Source organism: Anabas testudineus, chromosome 6 (assembly GCF_900324465.2).
Source record: "Anabas testudineus chromosome 6, fAnaTes1.2, whole genome shotgun sequence".
In the NCBI taxonomy this organism is placed as follows: domain Eukaryota; kingdom Metazoa; phylum Chordata; class Actinopteri; order Anabantiformes; family Anabantidae; genus Anabas; species Anabas testudineus.
In genome coordinates, this window is record NC_046615.1 from 15,835,648 (window position 1) to 15,851,544 (window position 15,897).

Genomic DNA, 15,897 nt, shown 5'->3' on the forward strand with positions numbered 1-15,897 from the left:
GAAGCTGTGATGATTGTGCTTTAACAATACGTTTAATTAATAACGCAATATCCATATAGCATAACATGTGTCTGCTTCTAAATATATTATTTCACCCGAATTTTATCTTAAAATGTTTTATCTTTTATCTATCTTTAATTTCTATTACTAAGAAAGTGACCTATTTCTTCTTTACAGAGATGTCAAAGTACATTTCCCATTAAAAATCAGTGGAATAAAAATAAACGAAACATAAAATGGATGTAACATAAAGTACAACTACCTTAAAAGTGTAAAGGCAGTAGTTGAGTAAATGTACTAAGTTACTTGTAACCTCTGTCTATGGAGCTATTTAAAATGGTAAAATAAATCCTTGCTACAGTATTTCATCTGTGTCCTTGACTCCTAAATATTTTTGGAACGTATGGATGCTGTGATCACTCATGAGGTAGAAATCTGACTCCAAACTGACATTCACCCGCCTCCCGTTTATTTAAGGATGCATGTTAAACCAAAAGTGTGAAAGGTTTTGAGTCTGTAGTCTGGTTAAACTCCATTGGCAGAAAAGTTGGGACATGGAGAAATATGAATCCTGTGAATTTAATTTATCTTGTGGTCCTAAGATGTAAGGTGTGAAAGTTATAGCCCACGAACAGATACCACCTTTGTGCAGCTCAAAATGTGAAATTTCAGTTGCTTTGCATTCATCTGGTTGGCGGCAGTATATGGGATAAATTGGGGTTCATGATACATTTACATTCAACAGATGCTTTTATCCATAGCGACTGTGTGTGGAGGTCTTGCCTAAGGACCTCTACTGGAGGTAGGCCACAGACAGGATTTGAATCACAGTCTCCCACATGGAGGGCAGTGATTTAACCACTACACTATCCAGCCGTTTTATACTGATACTGTACCCACCCACTTACACAGCCACATGACAGACACCTACACACGTCTAAGTGGATTACTCGAGGAAATCCCTTATTGAGAAGGTGTTTGCACTCCTACAAGTGTCTAATGTGGCCAGACTGCAGAGCAGCAGGTGACTGCTAACAAGGGTAACTGTAGATTAAGGTCAGACGGCAGCACAGAAGACAGAAAGGAAGACTTATGAATGCAAAACATCACCTGGGTCACCATCCATCAAATCAGCACCAGGGATCTTTGTTTTCTTCGACACATTAAAACTGATTTATGAGCCTGAATTGGAAGTGGAAAGTATGATGCATGGATTTGTTTTGGTTTTTCTCTTTAACTAAAGTTGGAGATTGAGTTGATTAGATTTGAAGGCGTTTGCTGAAGTGGAACATGTGGAGACTCCAAGTTTTCTTCATGAGAGAAAGGTAAAGTTTTAATATTGTATTATTATTGTGACACTTAATTACCTAGCACTCACTCTGGTCCTGTAGATACTGTGATAAAGGAATGCAAGTGACAATAATGTTGATAATGAATGCATTCTGAAGAAAATACCAGCACAGTTTTAAGTGTAAAGGTAGCTGTGTTTGATTGTTCGCAGCGGAGTGAACAGAGCTGATTGTTGCTAAAGACGTGCCAAAGAAACGAGAACATGGTGAGTCAGTAAGTCCCCAGTTTCCCTCCTATTTCCACATGCTAATATTAATTAATGTCACACCATCTGCTAGTGTTTTAAGGGTAGTAGGTTGTGTGCAGTCAAGTCGTTCAACTATGATAATGACAGAACAATTTGCTGTATCTTGTTTTGCTTTGACTGACAGCATTTCCAATTAACCCAACAGGATACTGAATGTCAGCAGTGGACAGAGAGCCAGACTGATGAGGACAGTGACACAGAGGACAACCAGTGTGGAATATATGTAAACACCAGTTTCTGTATCCTATGTGTGAAATTATAATTTTGTGTGTGTTTGTGGATGCTGTATTGGCATTTAATGCATGTGTTGGTTGACAGTTGTAATTTCTCAATTAAAGCATTCATAATTGATATACACAGGTCTATTATGATTGATTACACACTGTCCTTTAACACATCTATAATAAACACCTTCAACAGTGTGTGTTGCAGTGTTTCAGAAACCATTATATGAGTATTCATTATTATGAATTTAGGACCAAAAGATAACATGCTACACACGTTTTGTATCTAAGGAAACATCTGCTCAGCCATTTCTGTAGAAACCTGTGAGCGGTTTAATCTCTCAGCCCCCTGTGGTGCTGAGCTGTTTGGACCATAAGGCAAGTGTGTTTGTCTCGGCAGGAGAGCTGTGCCACTGACCTGCATCACCACCCCCAGCTGAACGCAGACATTGAGGCAGTCAGGACTTTGTATTCAGACTCTGCTGTGTCTGTCAGGTAAAAGTCTGAACATCTTTTCTCTTTCACAGACTTAAAATGAAAGAATCACTGCTGCTTTTCTGCACTGTCAGTCTTTCACCTCCATTTCTTCTGCCAGGGAGTACGGCTCAATTGATTGCGTGGACATCGACTTAAACATTAATTCAAATCTTTTGGACGTAAGTTAAATCAACAATTCATTCGGTTCTATTAAAGTGTGCTTGCCGTGATGACATCTGGGCCTGTTTAATATTACGGCACTGTTTGTTGCCCCCAGGAGGAGGTAGCCAAGGCCTGGAGGATTAATCCATCAGAGCACATCATTATCCGTCTGCACTTCTCTCTCTCTCAGTATCTATATGGACCTGGTGAGAATCAGCAACACTGCTACAAGCAGAAGTTACTGTAGATTAATGTGACACTTAAGCAAGTGATGTGTCTCACCACAGTACCTTCAGTTGAAGTCTTCCAGCCATCCAACACAGATCATTCTTGTCTTGGGAAACAGCTACAGAAGTAAGTGTTAATGTTATGACTGTTATGATGTTACTGCATGGTTTAACAGGCTCTCTCCACATTGTTCTAGTGTTTTAGGCTTTTATCCTCCTTATTTATTTCCCTTTAGCTGATTGCATGAGGACCAACTTGTCTAACTCTTTATGTTCCACAGAATTCTCACAGTTTTCATATCTCGGGAGTGGAAACACCTGACGAACAAGGAGACTGAAGTCCGACAAAAGGGCAGACACAGCTGGTTCAGGCCAAATGGTACCATCAAGAAGTTTCGTGCAAGACTCAGCATCTGGCTCCCACTATCGAAGTATCTGACGATCAAATTAATTCAGATGTTTCATTTCCAACTGACTTAGTATTCACATTTCTGTTAACTTCTTTCTTTCACTGTGAGCAGGTCAGATGTGCTCCAGGGGAATACTGTGGGTGGAAGGATCATTTTGCCAGCAATAAAACTGAGCCGTTTCACAAATCACACAACCTCCTACACCATCAAGAATCCAACAGGAGAGCTTTTCACCTACACACCCAGTGGAAAGGTGAGGAAAGGTGAATTTTACTGTACACTTCTGTGGCGTTTACTTGGCTGCTGCTGTGTTTGAACCAGGTTAATATTCCTTCATAGGTTCTGAAAAAGTGTTTGTGTGTCCACAGAGGGTGGTGGTGTCAGCTGTCAAGTCTTCGGCACGGCTTAGTACCAAACAGCTGATCGAGCTGCTTTTCTCTTCCCAGGCCATCAGGCACTGTAAGACCACCCCAACTCTGCAGCATGGCTTCTTGGTTCAGGTAAAGCTTCGTCCAGAAAGCTTAACAAGTCAATTGCTGCAGAAGGTTGTCTGAAAGGGATTGTAGCCATTCCTATAACTCTGCTTGCACTGACAGCTAGTGGCGACTGCTAGCTGTTTCCTCATCTTGTGCAGCAGTAGTTCAGCAAGGCACACAGCACTAGTCCTTGTGTTGCTGTTGTGTTGTAAAAGGAGAAGTTCAAATAGAAGCATTCGGATACAGAGGTGCCGTTTTCAGTTCACAGATCTGAAAGAAGTCACTTCTACTTTCACACTTCCACATATTAAACCAATCATAGTAATGGAAACACGACCATAAAACAAACAGGAATAATGTTAGCAGATCAGCGGATGTGGTGACCCACCCGAGTAAAAGAATTTACCAAATCTGTCGTGGTTTTAGTTCACATGAAGCAGACTGTAACATGTAATGTAATCATACAATCACAACATACCTGTCAAGCTGGCTGCTGGTTACAACAGTTCTTACCTATTTTCCTTTTTTATACTATGCAGTTTCCCCGCTGTGGGACTAATACCGGTTTCTTTTTGTTCATGATTTTAATCGTGTGCACAGGTAATGAGGTATGTTGAGCAGAGAATCCCCACTTTGAATGAATACTGTGTGGTCTGTGATGAGCGCCATGTGTTTCAGAATGGACCCATGTTAAAGGTATGGCTCATTACAAAGAAATTATTGGTAATTTACTGTTTTATCACCTATTTGGTGGTGTTAAAAGTGTTCTGCTTGGTGTTTTTAGCCTGCAGTTTGCACCAGGGAGCTATGTGTCTTTTCCTTTAATACACTGGGGGTTATGTCCGGAGTTACAGAAGAAGTTGCCACCGGTGCAGAGGTTGGTAACAAATGCATGCACAATGGAATATACAGTATGAATGATCATAATATAGGATTACTGTATTCCAGTAATTTCTGTTATTGCAGGTGATTGACTTGCTGGTGGCCATGTGCAGAGCTGCTCTTCAGTCTTCACGCAAGAGCATCATATTTGAACCATACCCTTCTGTTGTTGATCCGTGTAACCCCCAAATCCTGGCCTTTAGTCCGAAGGTATCAGCTGAACCAATCTAACTTAGCACAGACTTTATATGTGATAAGTATTCAATATTTCCATATATATTCTGAAACAATTACATATTATTTTGCTGTGACAGAGAAAAAGCTATGACAGGCTGCAAAAAGCTCTGGACAGTATCTTGTTAATCAGGAGGATTGCACAGGTGACTCATCTTCTCAATCTCTTAAAAAAATCCTACTCACACAAAATTTGCATCTGATCCTTGTTGGAGAGTTATCTGAAAGCTGGCTTTCCGACATCTCTTTGTTCCCAGGGTCCGTATTCAGAAATAAAGAAGCAGATGGATAAGATAGACCCACTCGCTCATCCCTTACTACAGTGGTCAGTGACACAATCTAAACCAGCATTGTACTGATATTTTATTTAACATATTTTAAAATCATACGTATATCTAGTTGTGTGTTTTGTACATTTGACAACAGGATTTTAGCAAGCAACAGATCACACATAGTCAAGCTTCCACCGAACAGGGTAAGTTTGAACATAGAGTTTGATGGTTTAACTCGGTTATTAGCATTAAAACATATACAGTGTTTTATACTTTATAGAACTTCTATTGTTCGTCTCTTTAACAAATTTTTATCACAATAGCAACTGAAGTTTATGCACACATCCCATCAGTTCCTGTTGATCAGCAGCCCTCCATCCAAAGAGGCTCGTTTCCAAACTGCCAGAAAACTTTATGGCAGCACCTTTGCTTTCCAGTGAGTAAATTCACAGCAGCGCCTCTAAAAACAACCCTCATAGCAACACGTACATACAGAAAGTGATGCCTGTTTTAGCTGAGACACTTTTTCTTTTTTTTCTCAGTGGTTCCCACATTGAAAACTGGCACTCGATTTTGAGAAATGGGCTTGTTAATGCCTCGTACACAAAATTACAGGTAAAGCATAACAAATCGTTGTGTTTTTAAATATTTATCTAACTTCTTTATATCAGCGTGCACATTTCACAGTAGAGAAAAGAAGAGAAGTAGAGGTCTTAACTCACAAAAGCATTGCATGTGCATTTAGATCTTTGAAACACAAAAATCTTAGTAGCCCCCAAATCAGAGCTAATCTGACATTATATATTATTGTACATTATCTTTTTTAGCTTCACGGAGCTGCATACGGGAAGGGCATCTATTTGAGTCCTATCTCAAGCATATCTTTTGGATATTCTGGTAAGGACACATACTTTAATGTTGTTTCTAGCACTATCCCTGTAAAAATACAAAATCCCTTTGCAGATTGCTTATTAAATCTAGTATGCTTCTTTCTTCCTTGTTTCAGAGATGGGTAAAGGTCAACATAAGATCCCAACCAAAGAAGAACTCCTGAATAAATACAACGGAATTAACAAATTCAAACAGGTAGATCAATCACATGTTGTCTAGTCTCTGCATAAACACATTTTGTACAAATCTGTAACTCATCCTGTATTCATGACTTGTTTCAGGATGAGCCAGGGCAAGCAAGGTTTCTGCAGAGCAGGAACCTGAACTGCATTGCACTGTGTGAGGGTAAATATGAGATGATCACAAAGACTCTTCATCTTATGATATAAGTTATGTTTTTTGTGACATTGTGATATAATGGTTGTCTGTGTGTATTATAGTCATAACTTCAAAAGACCTGCAGAAACATGGGAGCATTTGGGTGTGCCCGATACCTGACAATGTATGCACACGATTCCTCTTTGTGTGAGTAAAACATGAAGAAGTTAGTGCTTGAAAAATCTGCTCTGCTGTCCAATTTGAAATCTCCAGTCCACATTTGTCTTTCTCAGGTATGAAAATGGTCAGGTGGGAGATGTTCATATCAACACTCAGGATGCCAGGATCCACAGGGAAATTTTACAAGTAATTGCTTCAAAGACATGCTGAGAAAGCAAATTGAAGCACAACAAACACGCATACACACTAGATACATACACACTTTTATTTATGGGTGCAAAAATGTCAGGGCTGGAAATAAGTTTTTGTTCTGAGTGGTTATACGCATTAAGTTTGGTTTCTATTTATATATAAGTGAATATTAAACAATGAGCTATCTGTTATTACATCTACCAGCTTTAGTTGTTGTGAAAAGCACTCACAACAATATAAGAGGGAAGAAACTGGATTTTTGAATCATGCACTTGCAACAGCCTTACAGGACACCTTAACTTAAAATTGCATATAGCTAAATTTTTTTATTATTGTCATAACATAACTCTGTACTGTATTTCTTTTGTAAAATATTTCATAATGATACAATTTTTAAAATGTTTTTACAGTTTTTACCAATTTTGTTTGATACTTTTTTTTTATTTGTTTAACATTCCTGTTAATGTAACTTCCGCCTAATTTGAATGTCTTTGTTGTTCCATGTGTGTACTGTATGTGTTGCACCACAAGATGGGGCTCTAACCATCCACCAACTAACTCTGTGGTCCATGTCATTACTTGGATGAGTGATACAATAAAACCCCAAAGCTGCTGACAATCACAAGTGAAAACATCTGTAAGTGGAGTCTGCTGCAGGTGTTTAAACTGGATAATACAATAAGCACATTCATAAGATGAGCCTGTGTCTCCTGCAATTCTTCTTTCTGTAAAAATGGGATGGAACGTATTCACTCTTTTATTGGCTACTAGATTATTCTCTAGTTGTAATTTATTCTGAACTATATCAACAACAGTGACAATCACATCTCTGAGCTTATTGTTCCAGTCAGTGAATAACATGAGTTGTGTGCACCATTATGACAGGATACTGGTTCCATATGAGTCCCACAGCTGCCTCCTGACCTCCTCCTCCATCTTAGCACCTCTAAAGAAAGCAGGTGAAAATACCTTCACCTCTGGCTTAATATTTGTTTCAAGTTTAAAGTAGAAGCTCTAAGGTGTGATATTCCTCCTAAATCATTGATTCAGAAAAGGCACAAAGTGAGTAGCACTCATTTTCTGGGTCAGCCCAGCAGACAAAGGACTGAAGGGAGGAGAACTGTCAAGTTGCAGTAACAGCCCAAAGGAAGACATGTCTCGAGGACCATATGGCTCTGCAATGATAGTGCAAAGAAAAAGTTGATATGAAAACCACAGTTTTCTATGTTTCCATGACTATAACGTTCATTGTATCTTTATCCCAGTGACATTGTAGTTGTAACATCTACAACAACAGAGTGTTAATGTGATAATCAAAACCAGTTCAGTTAAACAAAGAATTGTTTCAACTACATGCTTTGTTAGATCTCATTAACTCGTGTTTATTCATCCATTCAATGCAAGCAACCATGTGGACTAAAAAAAACAGAGCTCTGATGAGATTAACAAATGCTTTGCTCCAAAACCAATGAACTAGACTGTGAAAGACATTATTAAATGAGGCACAATGTTGCATGTTCCTTTAAGAGCACTATGTCCCACTCTACATGCCTCTCTCTGAGCCTCATATGTGTTTGTTGGCATCAGCTGTCCCCACTGCTGAATAGAGCAAGGACATCTTTTCCTTCACATCAGTGGGATTAGAAGAAGAAATGCCTCCTTTTTTCTGCTGGCTGTCGTTTTGGAGCTCAGAAAATAAAATGGAAATGCAGCGTGGACAGATGACAAAAGAAGATCAAGAAAAGTCACAAGTTTGGATTTCAAAGCTGATCAGTTTTTAAATTCTAGTATAAGTAACATGTGCTCCAGACCTCAGGGGAGATACACAAATAATCTTAAGGCTGCAGGCTCAGAAACAGCAGTAACAAAATTATTTTGTTACTTTCTAAAAAACCACTGAATCTATGAGTCAGGTGAAGAGTTCAATTGATGCACCCAGCACTGTAATGGAACCTCAGTCTGGTTCATTCATCCCTGATGTCCCATCTTCACAGCTTGGCCAGCGCAACATCAGGAGAGTGAGTCGGACAGAGGACAGCAGTCCCTACCCGATCCCCGGCCTAGCAGCAGACGTCCTGCACATGCGTGTCAAAGAAGGCAGTAAGATCCGCAGTTTACTGCAGTTTGCAACAACTCGCATGCAAGGAGAGATAAGAGACAGCAATGGCACATCCGTGAGACAGGTGGTCTTCACTGGCTCAGGTAGGGGGCTCACCAAGACCATCACCTGTGTGGAGATTCTGAAACGTAGAGTGGGAGGGCTGCACCAGGTGTCCAAACTCTACTACAAGACTGTGAATGAGGTTTGGGAGAATCCACAACAAGGGGCACAAGATGTAACCATGCAGAGGACAGTCGCTGCCATCTGTATCCTGCTCTCCAAAGACCCTCTGGATCCCCATGAGCCCGGATACCAAGCCCCCCAAGGCCTGAATATCCCCACACAGGACACAGAGAGACGTAGAGCTCTGGTTAGACCAGATCTCAGTCCCTCCTTACAACACCCAGTCAAGAGACGCTGTCAGGATGACTCGAGTGTGTGTTCGTCATCAACCTCCCACCTCTGATAATATTTCAGATATACTGGAAAACACTGTTGACTTGTTCAGCCGGTAATTTTGTTAAATTTTTTCTCAGTGCCAAGTTTTAAAGAAATAAGAATCAGAACTATGGATGAATTCCAACTTTTATATCTAAATGTTTGTTTAAGTTACTCTTTTAACCCTTTTGTGCATGAATTATGAGAACCTCAGTCAAGATTTTTTTTCTGAGTGCTTTTATTTCTAGGCACAAAAAAACAATGCAATTGAATTTTTTTTTTATGGACCTATTTTTTATGGAGTTACAAAAAGAAATTACATGCGTTTGACTAAAAAAACAAACAAACCAATAGCAGAAAATTATATACTGTGTGAAAGCTATGAAATAATTCAATAATTTTTAGTATTACTTATTAGTAATTACTTATAGTATTACTTTTTTAGCTAAAACATTTGTACTTACTTACTTGAGTAGCATGTAAAGTATTTCTACAATGTAAAACTCATTAATTTGTTTTTGTAAATTTTAACAAGAGTTTGCATTGCTGGTCTTCATTCACTTAAACTGCATATGCAAAAATAAATCAGAAAAGGCTTATTTTTGTGGTTATGAGAAAAAAAAAATAGACTGTGTTGTACAGTTATTTTTCACTGGAATTGTTTGTCAAAATTAGGTTTGAATTATCATTATATACCAGATCATTACTGCCTATATCCCAAAACTATCAGTTAATTTATTTTGTTACAGTCTGTCCTTTAAGACAATGAGTGAAATGTAGCACAGTGAAAAAATATGTTAAACATCAACATTTAATGTAATCCTGAGAAAGCAAAGCAAGGTAACATTTTAGTTGTGCAATAAACTTTTATTCACCAATAACCAAAAGCTTTCTAGCCCGACCTTCAATACACCACAACATCACTATCAACATAGGGTCTACAGTGATTGTCTCCACTAAGTCTGCTAGAAACCTGGGGGTGATCAGCTGAGCTTTACTGATCACATCTCGTCTGTCTCAAGGGCATGCAGATTTTTTATCAACATCAGAAAGATTAGATCCATCTCAGACTATACAACACAACAAGTAACATTCACACTCACTTAGTTTTAGGCCAATGAGCCAACAGTTTAGGCAAAAACTTTTCAAATGTCATTTATACATGACTTTCCATTTCATTCACATTCCCTGTCAACATGGTTTGGTAAAATAAATATTTTTTTAACTTGTGTATACCTCTCAAATGCTTAATTTCTGAATAGAACATATAACAACTGCATTTAATTTAATTGGTACCAGCTAATCAATTCTCAGAAATTCTCAGAAATTAGGTTTGGAAGTAGCAATCTTCTTGAATTTGTTCATCAATTACACTTAACAAAGTCTGAACATTTTAGATTACAATACAAATGGTATTTATGGAGCACTTGACACATAAATATTATCATATATTCATCATTCATTCTGTATAAAAATTGTGTTTTAAAAATTAGAGGGGCCAGTACAAACCCAAAAGCAGACAGGAAAATTTATTTTTTTGATGCTCTCAATTTCTTTCTTTTTTTTCTTTTTTATTTATTAAAATGGTTTATTTTCTCAGTTTATACATTTGATATGTTTTATGTTGTACTGTGAGTAAAATATGGGTTTATTATATTTGCAAAACTTTGCATTCTGTTCTTTCTGTACATTTTACACAGTGGCCCAACTTTTTTGTAACTAATGTTGTACTTGCTCTTTAACATATGTCCTGGGCTTGTGTCCTACTTGTACACTGACCTCTTTATCTCACAAATACTGAACCTTTCAACAACAATAACAGATTTTCTAACCATTTTCCATTATGGACTGTCTTGTCAAATCTGAAAACTGTAGTCACGTTCACGTCTAGTGTTCATTTTCTATTCAAGTCAACACCAGCATGAGCTGCAGTCTGCACATGCGCAGCAGGGGATCGAGTACGTGACCGGCTAAGTTAGCATTAGCTTCCTCCTGCCAGACCTCACCGGTTCGAGGAGCTAGCTGCCGCTCATCATGTTCAGAGCCGCCGTCCGACTTTCTGTCTCCGGTGTCCGGGGTTTAACCCGTACGCAACCACGGTGCCAAGGTATTTTGTCATTCTGCTATCACATATGAATGTTGTTTTGTAATTTGGTGTATTACGAAACTGTAAGGCCGAAGTTGTAGCTGAAAAAAAGCGTGGCTGTCGGCACATTGCGGTGACCGCAGTGCTACGCTAGCTAACTGGCATTAGCTTAGCCAATAATTATCACTTTTAATACATGGCGCAGTGTCAGAGTGTTCATGTTTTAGCCTAATTATGTAGACTTCAGTTTAACATCACCATTAGTCATGTAAAATCAGTGTAAGCTGCTCTGACATTGTCCCGGTGATCCTCTTGGTGGCTTCTGTGTCCTTGCCATGACCCAGTTGTAAAGGCTCAGACTCGGGCCCTGTGATTGTAGCTACTGGTGAGGCTTCTAGCTAACATGCTAACTAGGTTAGTTCACAACCTCGAACAGCTGTACTCATACCTGCAACTAGATTAATGTTAAATGTTGTTGCTTTTTTGCTGGACGCAGCAGCAATTGGGCGGATACACACATTGTTCTCATGTCTTCTATGTTTTATTTCCACATCGCCATTTATCAGGGAAATGAATGAAAACAGGAAAATGTACAGCGATCGTTCAATAATAGATGTGCATTATCTGACCTCCATGGTTTAATAAATGGTAAGCACCATTGTCTAAAAAGAAATTTCCTGTTTGTCAGTGTTTGCTCAGCCCGGTGCAGCAGGTTTGCCAAATCAGGATGTTGGCAATGATTCAGCTATATTACATTACCAGACAGTTTGTGTCCTTTTTCCCCACACGGGTAGATATTCTGGACTCTATGTGCTCTACAGTATTACCTGACTCTAGATGCCTCTGATATGATTCATTATTTTATTGAATAACCTAACATTGTGCTTTTGTGTGCAGCTGTTTTGGCCTCAAGATGGTACTCACATGGGAAACAAGAGACGGATGAGGAGTTTGATGCCCGTTGGGTCACTTATTTCAACAAGCCAGACATTGATGCATGGGAGCTGAGAAAAGGTAAAAGAGAATTACTGAAGCTTTTAAGAAATCACATATTAAGACTGAATATGTAGTGTTACTGCAGAATGTACAATAGGAAGTTGTTTTTACTAGTTAAAACACAACTGTATTAGAGAGAACATTTGATGTTAATTGACTTTATGATAACATTGGATTTGCACGATTTATGTATGAAATGTGCTCATTGTTTTCTAAAAATGTCTGTTTTTTCATCAATCTGAGCAAGTATAATGCTTTGATAACCAAGAGCTATTGAGATTTGATACCTAGCTACTGTATAGTTGAGTTTATGAATTCTGATAAATAAAGACTACAGTCAGACAGAATACAGCACTATGTATGGAAAGCCCTGTCCCTCATTCATTAGAAAAGGATGGCTCTGTTGAGGCAACAGTGCCAATTTAAAGGGCTCCAATAATAACACTGCAGATTCATCCAGTGGAAAAGAAAAATACTTTTGCTTAATTTCCCCTCAGTGTTATGCAGCACTGCACTGAATTTTATCAAGCCTACATTTCTGGTAATTATTTTGTAATTGCAGTGCTTATTTTTAGAGATTATTTCTAGTGACAACAAAAGACCAGATGATTGACACCATGATTTTTTTTTCTTTCACATCTGATAACTAGTAACACATTACCCGTCACCCAGACTTGACTTCCTGGATCATATTTCAGCTTATTTGCTACATAAATAGCCACTAGGAGAGAAAAAGCACAATACTGGATATTTTTGAATTGCAGGACAAAAAGGGAAAGAATTGTTATCAGGTGAGAAATTATAAAAGCAATAGTTCAAGGAAATGGCTTAGCAGGAAATCCTTGTGGTTACATTACAGTGTAAACAGGAAGTTGTTTTTCACATTGATGTTGTACACAGTTTTTTTTCTTTAAGTCAGCCTTAGTTCAGCAGGACTAATTACATATTTTCTGTGCACCTGAGTATCTTTAGCTCCAGGATTATGTGTTTTAGATCAGTTCAAAATAAACACAGTGCCTGTCTTCAGTGTGATAGAGTGGTACGCATAGGGGGTCCCAGTAAGTGGGCTGATTTAAGATCGTCAGTGGTACAAGGGATAAAATACAGTATGTCAGACTTTGACACGACACATACACCTCAAACACACCTTATAATGGGATGTATCCATGTAGGAGAAATATAAACCACCAACAGTCATATCCTTTTATGCAGCAGATAAAGTGTGGCTCATAAAACTTTCTGTCTCTGTTCTTCTTTTTTTTTTTTTTACTAATTAAATATTTCAGGGATGAACACGTTGATTGGTTACGATCTGGTACCTGAGCCAAAGATTCTTGAGGCAGCACTGAGAGCCTGTCGAAGGTTAAACGACTTGGCCAGCGCTATCCGAATTTTGGAAGCTGTAAAGGTGAGAGAAAAGGCAGCTTCTGCAGTGGATAATAATCCAGGAAGGTTGATAACCAGTATCTTATGATACTAATCGAGTTTTGCCATTGGTTATTTCTCAGGAGAAAGCCGGTCCTCATAAAGACATCTACCCGTACGTGATCCAGGAGCTACGGCCAACATTAGATGAACTTGGCATCTCCACACCTGAAGATCTTGGCATTGACAAAGTGTAAATAAGTAGGTATAAAAAGTCTGATCACCATGTGTTCTTCACTCCTTCATGTTTGTCACTAGATGGCAGTCTTACAGACATTTCCCTTTCCCCCAGGTATCTGATAGTGAATAACCCCAGGACGCAGAATCATTGTACTTACATGTTTGCCTCACCTGATATGTGTGATATTTAATTTGCCCTTTATTAAGTTCTTTTGTTGTAAAATATTGATGAACCTAATAAAGGAAAACGAATCTTTATTGAGTGTCACATATTTTGAGAGATTTTAAACAGCCTGGTTACATATTGAAGCAATATTTTTGAAGTTGCTTTAACAGCAGAGCAGAGCGTCACTTGATGGTGCAAGTTGTCTCATTCTTCTGAGAGTCGCGTTTTGCCACCAGGGAGCAGCGTTTTCACATGAATGTAAAAATCATTCTTCTGTATTCAATCTATATTTCATCTGTTCAGGGAAGATATACATGCTGGTGAAATAAACTTGTTCAAATGTCAAATGTTGTGATGTTATGTTAACACATAACTTAACTGAAATAGTGCACAAGCAGAAAAGGATATCTGTGTAGTTCATGCTAACTTGGGAGTATTTAGAGTGCCTACATATAACATTCTGATACATTTTCCATGTTCTAGATGCAGTTATTAGTTTACATATACTCATCGTTCATAGACATGAATTTCATCTTTAATACATTTTAAGTTATCTAAAAACAACATATGGTCAAAAAGACACAGCATTCTTTATATTCAGTTGAATGTGTTGCTTTGTTGAATGCCTTTGATGGCCTTTGAACTTTGGACTGAAATCTCTTTGCATATTTGACCTCTAACCTAGTCAGAATTGGTGACATTCAATTAATTTTGTAGGTTTTCTGGCATGGACATGACTTCAAGCACAGTCCACAAATGTTTCAAAGGGCTGATGTCATGACTTGTGAATGGTGATTCCAAAAAAGTAATTTATCTTAATCTATTCTATATCCATCTTTGATGTGTGTTTGGGGTCATTGTCCTGTGGAAACAACCAGATGTGTCCAAGTTTAACTTATTGATCTGGTGGTTTCTGGTTTTGCTGAAGATGTCTGAGATAATCCTCCATTATTTTATTGACTTTGTGATCCACCAGCTTCACTGGCAACAAAACAGTCTCAGAACATGATGGTACCACCACACAACTGTTCTTCAAGTTGTATCTCTCACCTTTACTTGACCGAACATACCTCTGGTCTTTGTGGTAAAACAACTCAGCTCTTTCTGTTTTTCTTTCTTTGTGTACATGGTCAGCTCCAAACTTAAGTAAAGCTTTAAGGTGTCAATTTTGGACCATGAACTTTTTTCTTCTTGTATTAAAGATGCATGTTGTACAATCATCTTACCTCAGAAAACATTAAATAATCGAAAGCCCAGTATTGGCTTGACATTCATGTCTATTTAGAGTGTCTGTAGATGTCCAACCGAACTGTACCTGCCAATCTGAAGTGTACTGGAAGATTAGGTCAACAGACGTTCAAGTTTTGATTGCATCATTTCAAAATATCAAAAAAACATCAGATTGTTTTAACAAAAACCTAAGTTGCGTAAGCTACATCAGCTCTGTTTTACAGCATCCCTTGCCAGTATTTTCTGTTGTTCATCAAAACTCTGGGGAACACGCAAGGGCATCACTGAGCCAAAAGTAGGCAAATGTTTTATTCTAATTAGGCTGAAGAGTAATTTGTAATACAGTACTTTTAGAGAACTTTAGATAGCTAAGAATAATAACTGAGATCAACCAATAAGATTCTGTACTTACTGAGCCCTAAATACTGCTTTGTCCTGTGAAGCATTTTGAAACTTAATTAATCAACAACATCCTATGTTTAAACAAATCCAATGACTGATCATTGACTATATCAGCAGCATCATTTGCTATAGAAAGGTGATGTTACTAAATTCCCCTGCTCAGAAAACCTCAACATGTCCCTGTGGTGCCACCTCCAGTTTAGAAATAAATGTTGAAACCTGAGGGGAGTTCGCTGATTAGTTCCTAATCAGCTCCAGGCCTTTTAAAATGTGTGTGGACACGTTTTTTCCAATTTATTTTAAAACAAAGGAACTAAAATGGGATTGACTA

At 38.3% G+C, this 15,897-nt stretch overlaps 3 protein-coding genes across 3 annotated transcripts; all 3 read left to right on the forward strand.

Annotated features, from left to right (window-relative positions):
• Positions 1 to 403: 403 nt before the first annotated feature.
• Positions 404 to 6,560, forward strand: LOC113165696 (protein mono-ADP-ribosyltransferase PARP6-like). Its single transcript, XM_026365391.1, has 22 exons — positions 404 to 427; positions 1,743 to 1,820; positions 2,222 to 2,316; positions 2,417 to 2,477; positions 2,576 to 2,666; positions 2,748 to 2,814; positions 2,969 to 3,118; positions 3,209 to 3,350; positions 3,466 to 3,597; positions 4,174 to 4,269; positions 4,358 to 4,450; positions 4,540 to 4,665; positions 4,770 to 4,835; positions 4,947 to 5,014; positions 5,116 to 5,164; positions 5,285 to 5,397; positions 5,504 to 5,576; positions 5,789 to 5,858; positions 5,968 to 6,047; positions 6,134 to 6,197; positions 6,293 to 6,377; positions 6,464 to 6,560. The coding sequence occupies exons 1-22, from the start codon at positions 404 to 406 to the stop codon at positions 6,558 to 6,560; spliced, it is 1,920 nt and encodes a 639-aa protein (XP_026221176.1).
• Positions 6,561 to 8,446: 1,886 nt separating this feature from the next.
• On the forward strand, positions 8,447 to 9,109 carry LOC113165698 (ribonuclease P protein subunit p25-like protein). Its single transcript, XM_026365392.1, has one exon. The coding sequence runs from the start codon at positions 8,447 to 8,449 to the stop codon at positions 9,107 to 9,109; it is 663 nt and encodes a 220-aa protein (XP_026221177.1).
• Positions 9,110 to 11,035: 1,926 nt separating this feature from the next.
• Positions 11,036 to 14,281, forward strand: LOC113166428 (cytochrome c oxidase subunit 5A, mitochondrial-like). The gene is made up of 5 exons (XM_026366555.1): positions 11,036 to 11,188; positions 12,065 to 12,181; positions 13,450 to 13,571; positions 13,672 to 13,789; positions 13,881 to 14,281. The coding sequence occupies exons 1-4, from the start codon at positions 11,116 to 11,118 to the stop codon at positions 13,783 to 13,785; spliced, it is 426 nt and encodes a 141-aa protein (XP_026222340.1). The 5' UTR covers positions 11,036 to 11,115; the 3' UTR covers positions 13,786 to 13,789; positions 13,881 to 14,281.
• The last annotated feature ends 1,616 nt before the right edge of the window (positions 14,282 to 15,897 follow it).

Excerpts from the sequence above, each read along its gene's own strand:
- LOC113165698 (XM_026365392.1), top strand. The coding sequence starts at position 8,447 with ATGAGTCAGGTGAAGAGTTCAATTGATGCACCCAGCACTGTAATGGAA.
- LOC113165696 (XM_026365391.1), top strand. The coding sequence starts at position 404 with ATGGATGCTGTGATCACTCATGAG. Across the intron at positions 5,015-5,115 it reads GCTCATCCCTTACTACAGTG|GATTTTAGCAAGCAACAGAT; the intron begins GTCAGTGACACA and ends ATTTGACAACAG. Across the intron at positions 5,165-5,284 it reads TCAAGCTTCCACCGAACAGG|CAACTGAAGTTTATGCACAC; the intron begins GTAAGTTTGAAC and ends TTATCACAATAG.
- LOC113166428 (XM_026366555.1), top strand. The coding sequence starts at position 11,116 with ATGTTCAGAGCCGCCGTCCGACTTTCTGTCTCCGGTGTCCGGGGTTTA. Across the intron at positions 11,189-12,064 it reads TACGCAACCACGGTGCCAAG|CTGTTTTGGCCTCAAGATGG; the intron begins GTATTTTGTCAT and ends TTTTGTGTGCAG. Across the intron at positions 12,182-13,449 it reads TGCATGGGAGCTGAGAAAAG|GGATGAACACGTTGATTGGT; the intron begins GTAAAAGAGAAT and ends TAAATATTTCAG.